Raw genomic sequence first — 9,925 nt, forward strand, 5'->3', positions numbered from 1 at the left:
ATATATATATATATATATATATATATATATATATATATATATACACACACACACATATATTATTATCATCATCATCATCATCATCATCATCATCATCATTTAGCATCTGCTTTCCATGCTGGCATGGGTTAGACTGACTAAAACTGGTAAGCTGGAGAGCTGCACCAGGTTCCAGTCAGATTAGGCGTGGTTTCTATGGCTGGATGTCCTTCCTAATGCCAACCACTCCAAGAGTGTAGTGGGTGCCAGTTACATGACTCTAGCATCAGTCATGACTATGGTTTCACATGACTTGACAGGTCTTTTCAAGCATGGCGTAACACCAAAGGTCTTGGTCACTTGTCATTGCCTCCATGAAGCCCAATGTTTGAAGATCATGCTTCACCACCTCATCACATGTCTTCCTAGTTCTCTTCACAGTCAGAGATCGGCACTTTTTTTACACATGGCAAAAGTTAACTATTTCTCCATAGATTGATAAAAATGGCAGTCTTAATCAATTCTGAACATTATGTATTGTTGGCACTCCGTCGGTTACGACAACGAGGGTTCCAGTTGATCCGATCAATGGAACTGCCGGCTCGTGAAATTAATGTGCAAGTGGCTGAGCACTCCACAGACACGTGTACCCTTAACGTAGTTCTCGGGGATATTTAGCGTGACACAGTGTGACAAGGCTGACCCTTTGAAATACAGGCACGACAGAAACAGGAAGTAAGAGTGAGAGAAAGTTTTAATGAAAGAGTACAGCAGGGTTCACCACCACCCCCTTCCGGAGCCTCGTGGAGCTTTAGGTGTTTTCGCTTAATAAACACTCACAACGCCCGGTCTGGGAATCGAAACCGCGATCCTATGACCGCGAGTCCGCTGCCCTAACCACTAGGCCATTGCGCCTCCACTGAACATTATATATGCATACATACAGACATGCGTGCATGCATGCATATATATATATATATATTTATTTGTGTGTGTTTGTATAGGTCTGTTTAGATAACTTGATGTTTATGTGTGTATATATATATTTACATGTATCTGTATGTAGCTATGTCTGTTTAGGTAACTATGTATACCTGTATCAATGTGTATGTATGTGAATATGTACATGCATGCCTCTGTCTGTCTGTGTATGTCTCTGTCTGTCTGTGTATGTCTCTTTGTCTGCTTAGATAACCGTGTACTTGTGTTGTTGTGTATACTTGTGCATGTCTCTGTGTAACTGCATCCCCTGACCAGGACAAGGATAATAATTGCATTAAGTGTACCCTGTACATTCTGTAAAGTGGTGGTGATAGGAAGGGCATCCAGCTGTAGAAACCACACCAAAATGGAAACTACAAGTAAGTACTCTAACTCCGAATAAGAACTGACTTGGATGATGACCCATTCTACCTATGCCAGCATGGAAAACAGACATAAAATAGTGGTGGTGGTGGTGGCGGCGGTGGATCCAATGTCTTTTCCTGCCTTAATTGCTTTATGTATCACATTGCTGTCAAGTATAGTGGCTGATCTCTCTGTTGGGTCAACATTGGCAAGACTTTCTTTCTTCCTTGCACTCTCAACATTTAATAGCGTTTCGTTGTTGCACTTCTGTGCCTCTCTCTTTTCAAAATTTCTAAATTCAAGTGATCATTATCCACCCACACATACAATTATATGTGTGTATTGTACATAGATATGTAAACATGTATACTAGCTACAAAAAGAAGAAGAGTGTCTATTCAGAGTTGTTTTTTTATACTACAAAATATGAAATAAAACAAAATAACTGTAAATCTTATGTATTCTAATACAGAAAAAAGAAAATTAATTTTTAAATATGTCAAATATTTCTATTCTATTATTTATGCATAAGAATAACTTCTGTTATAACTATCTGTCTCTTGTGTAGGTTTCTTGCTATTCTGTCATAGAAGTACAACAGATTATATTGTACTTAGAGTAATTTGTTTGAGTTAAAAACAATATGTATGTGTGTGTGTGTGTGCATATATATATATATATATTGGGTTGTTATTTATGGGATGACACAATTTGTGTGTGTGTGTGTGTGTATCATCATCATTTAACATCTGCTTTCTATGTTCTCATGGGTTGGACAGTTTGACTGGAACTGGCAGGCTGGAGAGCTGCACCAGGATCCAGTCTGACTTTGGCGTGGTTTCTATGGCTGGATGCCCTTCCTAATGCCAACCACTCCATAGGGTATGGTGGGTGCCTTTTATGTGTCACTGGTACTGGCCACAACCATGATTTCACTTGGCTTGACAAGTCACACACATAGTCACAAACATACACTCATACATATATACATGTATACATGTGGAAGACATCACACGTGATTAGGGGCAGCCCAAAAATTTCATCAAGGTAATACCTCCCTATGCAACATGATGTTGTTGTGAAGCTTAAAATATCTGGTGGTGTTGGATATATAGCCTACTTACTTGCATAGTAAATGGCCAGGTCATGAAAGTTACAGAAAGAGTTATAAATTAGTTGGAGAGAAAGTTAGACTTGATAAGAAGCAGTTCAGTTTTGTGTAAGGGAAAAGTACTACTTCCTGGTGGGGCAACTGCAGGAGTATTTAACTAAAAATAAACTGTTGTACTTAGCTCAGCATTTGTCAGCCTGGGGAAAGCCTACAACATAGTCCCTCACTCTGTGATCTTGAAACCACTTACACATATGTATGTATGAGCGAGATCGTTGCCAGTGCCGCCGAACTGGCTCCTGTGCAGGAGGCACGTAAAATACACCATTTTGAGCGTGGCCGTTATGAGTACCACCTGACTGGCCTTCGTGCCGGTGGCACGTAAAAGTACCTACTACACTCTCAGAGTGGTTGGTGTTAGGAAGAGCATCCAGCTGTAGAAACTCTGCCAAATCAGATTGGAGCCTGGTGTAGCCATCTGGTTTCACCAGTCCTCAGTCAAATCGTCCAACCCATGCTAGCATGGAAAGCGGACGTTAAACGACGATGATGATGATGATGATCCATATAAAATATATTAGGTATGCAAGTTAATCTGAGATAATTTTCTGTTCTATTTTTCAAACTACTATCTTTTTATTCAGTCTCAAAATATATTCCATCATATGAAACATCTGATTTATTATGTACAACCTTCATTCAACAAGTCACAGAAACATGAAAGTCCTATATATACATTATGCTGCAAGTAAAGTATCTTACTTTTTCTCCACAGATGTCATGAATCCTGTTTGACTTGCCGAGGTTCATCAAGTTTAGACTGCAATCTATGCCGGTCTTCATATATCAAATTTAAAAATGAATGCAGATTAAGCACAGCTTCCATTTTCTGCAAATCTGCAGGTTAGAAAAAGTTACAAATTTCATTTTATTAACTTTTCTTTCTCATTTTTTTCTTTGTCTTTTTGTTGTTTGTTGCTGATGTTTTTATTAGGTTTTTTTTAATATTTCACTGATAATATTATTATTTTATTGTTTTGACAGTGTTGTTAATTTCCTTGTATTGTATGGGGGTTTTTTTGGTTTTTTTGTTTACTTTTTCATATTGTTCCCCCTGTTAATGCTGTGTAGTATGGCCAAATGGCTAAGAAGTTTGCTGCTGCTGCCTTACCATGAGCTCCCAGGTTCCATCCCACTGCATAACAACTTGGGCACAAGTTAATTTTCTATAACCTCAAGTCAGCCCATACCCTGTGAGTGAAACTGGGGATAGAAGCCCTTCAGATACCCTGTACCTGTAATTCAATGGTACAGCCTTGTTTAAATGGTTTTAGCATTGTTTAAATGGTTGAGCCTTGTTTAAATGGTTTAGCCTTGTCATACACTGTGTCATACTGGTTCAACCTGAGAATTACTTTAACTCTTTAGCATTCAGATTATACTATAAAATTTAATGCTTATTTATTCACATTGTTTAGAATTAATCATGAATTATCTCGTAGCTTTGAGATTTCAATGATGCGATTACTTAATTTTAGAATGATATTATAGTGTAGGTGTGAGAGGTCAGATCTGGCTATTTTAACATGAAACAGAATATTTCTGCCACATATGACCAGAGTTAACGGTACGCATATCTGTAGAATACTCAGCCACTTATTCGCTAATTCAGGAGCAGGTAATCCAGTTGATCAAACAACTGAATCTTCATCATCTAAACCAGATATTCTCAAACTTTTTGGGCCACTGCCCTCCCATGCCCCCCCCTCAGCGCCCCCACCCCCTATTTTTATATATAAATAAATATTTTATATTTTACTAATTTATATATACTATGAATCATTTAATATTTAATATAATATTATATAATTTGTATACAATATTATAATAATATTATAATAAATTCATAGCGTTCCCCAATCCACTGCCTTCCTCCCAACGCCTCCTTTTTCTCTACTGCCCCCCACCCTAGTGCCCCTTTAGGCACCAGTGTCCACCTGGACCATCTCAACACCCACTAGTTTTCTACAGACCTACACATTTGCACATACCATGTCTTTGGTTAATGTAGAAGACCATGCTGTACACATACATGCACTGGTTTATTGGATTAGTTGCAATGAGCTAGTCTGAGCACATTTTCCAACTGCTGCCAATGTTGTTGTTGTTATTTAAGTTCCAGGTGAGCCCTGATCAAACATATAGGATCTCTATTGGCCATGGCTGACGATGCATTGCACATACATGTGCAAACCTCAGCAAACTTCTTTGAGGAAGACAAGCAATTGTCAAGGTGCAGGCATGACTGTGTGATAAGAAGCTTGCTTCTCAACCACATGGTTCCAGGTTCAGTCCCACTGCATGGCACCTTGGGCAAATGTCGTCTACTATAGCCTCAGGCCAACTAAAACCTTGTGAGTGGATTTGGTAAATGGAAACTGAAAGAAGCCCATTGTGTGTGTGTGTGTGTGTGTGTGTGTGTATATATATATATATATATATATGTATACATTTATGTGTGTGTGTCTTTGTGTCTGTGTTTGCCCCTCCCCTCCCACCATTGCTTGACAACTGATGTTTACATCCCTGTAAATTAGCAGTTCAGCAAAAGTAAGCGATAGATTAAGTACTAGGCTTGCAAAAAATAAGTCCTGGGGTCGACGATTGCTTCAACTAAAAGCCCCTTTTTAAGGCAGTGCTCCAGCATGGTTGCAGTCAAAATGACTGAAGCAAGTAAAAAAGGGTAATACAGAAGTCTCCTCTCTCTGTGCCACCAATGTGTTAAACAAGGGAAAGTTTGCTGACTTAGGCTGATAAAGTTAGTTTAGTATCAGTGTTGTCACTAACATTGCTGTCAACATAAAGAGCCAGAAGATATATCACAAGACAACTTACCCAACCATCTTACAACTCCATTAATTTCTCACCAAAGCTTTGAAAATGAAATTTGGTCAGCCAAAACATTATAGAAGCCCATTGGACGGTTTGTGGCTGTTGTTATGTGTAACTTAAATCTCTTTCCCAATTTGACATCACCACCTGACCCTTGGGTGCACTTTATCAGATTCTTTTGTGTTGCAAACTGGCTTCTTCAGTATAAACCAATGGGTTACAGTAGCTTCCTACCTCTCATCCTCCCAGTTTCAGCAGCTCTGAAGTCATAAGTGCTGTTTTCCTCTTCTATCTTAGCCATGGGGGAAAATACTGCAAAAGTATTAATGGGGAATTAATATAGTGATTGACAAATACGTTATTCAGGTGAAATTCCCTTTCATTTGAAGAAAAAATGGATAACCTTAACTATGTACTGGTCCCCTGAAATTACTCAGGTTTAAGGAAAAATTGTAATTTATTATTTGTTTTGTTAATATGGGATTTTTATACATTCTCTAACAAGAATTTTGTTTTTATTTTGTAATGGAACTCAAATTATTTTTCTTAGTTTTCTTCCTTCATTTTTCTCTTTCCAGAATGTCTACAAAAGCGTCAAAATGAAGCAAAAGCAAAAACTCATACAAATTTCACTTTCCTATTAGTTTCTTTTAGTATAATTCTCTTGATGATTCTTATATGTCTTATGATATTGTACTTCAGTCTTTTACATCATAAATTTTGCTGGGCTAACAGATATGAAAAGGTCGGTGATCAAAGCTCAAACAAATTAGTATTAAGCGGAGATTCAGGAGATGAAGATGAAGAAAAAATTGAAATAAAATAGATGAATGAATTATATTTGTATGAAATAAAAGTTATCTTTCATCTAATCTTGATTGTTTCTTTCTCTGAATAATCCATAAGAATTAATTTTATGTCTTCATTAATGACTGCATTCTATTACAGTATTTTTGTTGTTTTTTTTAGTAAATTCATTTTAAATAGAACACACCACACACATATTCTAGATATTTCCGACATCTCGTTTATTTTTTCAAACTTATTTTAAACACAAAAAACTACAACAAATTAATCAATAATATACTCTCCGTTGTTGTTTACGACTTCCTCCCATCGTTCAGTACGTTTTTTGATGCCTCAGCAATGGAAATCTCTGTCTTGACTCAAAGAATTTGTCCAATCAAGCCTGCAATTCCATGGCATTATTGAACAGAACACCATGCAAAGCATTCTGAAGCAGTCAAAAGAGATGAAAATCTAATGGCGCCAAGTCTGGAGAGTATGGAGGACAAGGCAGCACTTCCCATTCAAGTTCTTGAATTGCAGCTTTGGTCATATTGGCAACGTGAGAATAGGCATTGTCATGTTGCAGAAGAATGCCATTTCACCTGTTTTGCCTTTTTTGCTGAATTGCTTCATTGAGCTCCACATCAAGTGTTTGGTTGCGCTCAAGCAGTTCATAATGAATTATGCCTTCCCAGTCCCACCATACACACAACATGGTCTTTCAAGGATGAAGGTCTTGTTTTGTTCACAAAGTCGCTTGTTTGTTGGAGCTGAGCCATTCTTTTCGCTGCTTCATATTGACGTAAAGGCACCATTTTACATTGTCAGTGACAATGTGGTAAAGAAAATGCTGTTTGTGACCATGTGTTGAGTGATGTTGAGCAAGCAAACTGGCTGCAATTGTGGAGCGTTGATTTTTGTTGTTTACGCTCAAAGTGTGTGGCACCAAGCGCCAAGTTTCTAAACCTTGCCCATTGAGTGAAGGTGGTTCACCACAGTTTTTTTTATCACAATCCATCTGCTCCACCAATTCTCTGGTCGTTTGACATGGATTTTCGTGAAGAAGTTGATTCAGTCTCTCTTCGGACTCAATTGGTTGACCAGTGTGTGATCCATCCTTAAGGTCAAAATTCCCATTTTTGAAGCACGGAAACCGACAGCAGTCAGTACTTTGAGGCATTGCCCCTTCTTCATATACAGCACAAATCTCATGAGCAACTTTGGCAACCTCAACACCTTGATTAAATGCAAAAAGCAAATGGTGTTGAAAATGCTCAGTTTTGTCCACTTGACATTCCATTTTAATGATCTGAAAACACACAAAAATCAATAAAATTTAAAAATCAAAACACACTGTCTTGTAGAGCAAAAAAATCTCTTTTGAATAACATAAAACATTTTACCAATGCATTTTATTTCTGCATGCATTTTTAAATTTGAAAAAAATGCTCATGAATTATTCCTCAGCCCTATACAATCCTTGCTACTTACTGTCTTTTCTAGCATACAATTCAGTGTAGTATTTAGTGTAAACATGTATGTAAACATTCTAACACCATTACTCTTTCCAAATCCTGCTGCATTTCTCATGGAATTTTTCATCCTCCAAAGATGATCTACCATTTTAGGCTGTAAATTTTGGTGAAAAATTTGACGTGGCTGCTGGAAAATACAGCATATGCATAGAAACACCTAGGAGTATATCCTAAGAAGATCCAGTCAAGAGAATGATATCTATTGACTAACAGACATACTTCAGCTCTGGCCCACAGACATGCTGTTTCTTCTCTCTGTCTCTTCTATCACTATTGCAATGCTCTTTGTTCCTCAGGGCTGGCTGCTCTTGTATCTCCTCCATTCAGGTATCCCAACCCACTTATGTTTTCCACCTCTTGTCAGCCCTACACTAGCTACTATGCTCGGCCCTTTCCCCCTCCCCAGAACATCAGCCCTATAGCATTTCTTCCCTTCTCATATCTTTCCTACAAGTATCAACTAGTAACAGTTTAAACACGACAATTGCAGGCCCTCCAAGACCAGTGAGCAGCAAGCTCACCAGTCTCAGAGGGCCTCCAAAGGTCATGGGTACTACTCTTTCCTCTAGACTCAGAAAGTAAAAAATAAAATTAATAATCAACTGTCAGACTGTTATTTCTCTCCATCCCTTTTACTGTTACTACAGCAGCTCATTGCCCCTCAAAAGTATTTGCTGCACACAACCTTCACCTAAATTCACACGATATACCTTTCATAATCTGATCATTTCAAAACTTGCTTAATTTTCCTTCTCAGAGCTACATTTAACATTTGGTTCTAACTCATGTTTCCCCTTCCGGTATCAGTGTTCAGCAATTTAAACTTACTGTGAACTCTGCCTTTACTAACTCTACCTTACTTCTATGCTCCATTTTAGGAAAACCTATGAAGGCGCATGGACTCATGATTGCAAGATCAAAGTTTCAATTTCCAGATTGTGCAGTGCAAAACACTTCATTTCACATTGCTCTAGTCCATTCAGATGAGAATAAGTATCAGCAACAGCTGGAGGTTCACCCTGTGACAGACTGACATTCTGTTCAGTGGGGTGTATTATAATCTTGATCAACTATATGCCATGGAAATTGTAATAAGTTCCAGCCTAATAAACCTGTAGACCTAAAAAGACTTCATGTACAGCCTCAAACCAATGAGGAAGCTTCTATATGGTTACATGTCTTGTTAGAAATGGCAATGGTCAAATCTCCCTCAAATACTTAAATCATACCCTGCCATCTTAAAAAAGAAAACATTGTTTAATATAGTCTAAGGTACAGTATTGCTAAATAAGATAAGACAGGATACACGTGATTTGAATACCTTTGATTATAAGTCTACTAAATCAGAGTCAATTTAGGATCAAACAACCACAGGTATAGCCTCTCCTCTTCACGCTAATAAAAAAGGAAGAGAAATGTTGTGCATCATGTCATTTCCTGTTTATTACAATGGCCAATGTGGAGGTGCAATGGCCCAGTTGTTAGGGCAGTGGACTCATGGTAGGAGGATCGTGGTTTTGATTCCCAGACCGGGCATTGTGTGTGTTTATTGAGCGAAAACACCTAAAGCTCCATGAGGCTCCAGCAGGGGGTGGTGGCGACCCCTGTTGTACTCTTTCACCCCAACTTTCTCTCACTCTTTCTTCCTGTTTCTTGAGTAACGCTGCGATGGACTGGCGTCCTTTCCAGCTGGGAGGAACACATATGCCATAGAAACTGGGAAACCGGACCCATGAGCCTGGCTAGGCTTTAAAAAGGGCGCATAAATAAAACAATGTCCAACATTAAATCATATCACTAACATTGAACATATACACACACACACATACATATATATATATATATATACATATACATATATACAATGGGCTTCTTTCAGTTTCCGTCTACAAGTTCACTCACAAGGCTTTGGTTGACCCATAGCTATAGTAGAAGACACTTGCCCAAGGTGCCACCTGGAACCATGTGGTTCGTAAGCAAGTTACTTACCACACAGCCACTCCTACACCTATATACAGGCACTCCTATGCCTATACACAGCCACTCCTTTCATCATCATCATCATCATCATCGTTTAACGTCCGCTTTCCATGCTAGCATGGGTTGGACGATTTGACTGAGGACGTGAAACCGGATGGCAACACCAGGCTCCAATCTAATTTGGCAGAGTTTCTACAGCTGGATGCCCTTCCTAACGCCAACCACTCAGAGAGTGTAGTGGGTGCTTTTACGTGTCACCCGCACGAAAACGGCCACGCTCGAAATGGTGTCT

The 9,925-nt window shown here is 38.6% G+C and overlaps 2 protein-coding genes across 9 annotated transcripts in view; one reads left to right on the top strand and one right to left on the bottom strand.

Annotated features, from left to right (window-relative positions):
• LOC106883330 (proprotein convertase subtilisin/kexin type 4) overlaps positions 1–6,201 on the top strand; it is a 146,180-nt gene extending 139,979 nt beyond the window's left edge. For all 4 annotated transcript variants that reach the window (XM_052966058.1, XM_052966059.1, XM_052966057.1 and 1 more), the window contains 2 exons: positions 3,213–3,340; positions 5,908–6,201. In XM_052966058.1, coding sequence (XP_052822018.1) covers positions 3,213–3,340; positions 5,908–6,155 — 376 coding nt within the window. In that variant the 3' untranslated portion in view covers positions 6,156–6,201. The remainder of the gene's footprint in view (positions 1–3,212; positions 3,341–5,907) is intronic.
• A 35-nt stretch (positions 6,202–6,236) lies between these two features.
• LOC128247266 (histone-lysine N-methyltransferase SETMAR-like) overlaps positions 6,237–9,925 on the bottom strand; it is a 24,590-nt gene continuing 20,901 nt past the window's right edge. For all 5 annotated transcript variants that reach the window (XM_052966066.1, XM_052966065.1, XM_052966062.1 and 2 more), the window contains one exon: positions 6,237–7,427. In XM_052966066.1, coding sequence (XP_052822026.1) covers positions 6,864–7,418 — 555 coding nt within the window. In that variant the 5' untranslated portion in view covers positions 7,419–7,427 and the 3' untranslated portion in view covers positions 6,237–6,863. The remainder of the gene's footprint in view (positions 7,428–9,925) is intronic.

The sequence above is a fragment of the Octopus bimaculoides genome, chromosome 3, assembly GCF_001194135.2.
Source record: "Octopus bimaculoides isolate UCB-OBI-ISO-001 chromosome 3, ASM119413v2, whole genome shotgun sequence".
Taxonomy (NCBI): Eukaryota; Metazoa; Mollusca; class Cephalopoda; order Octopoda; family Octopodidae; genus Octopus; species Octopus bimaculoides.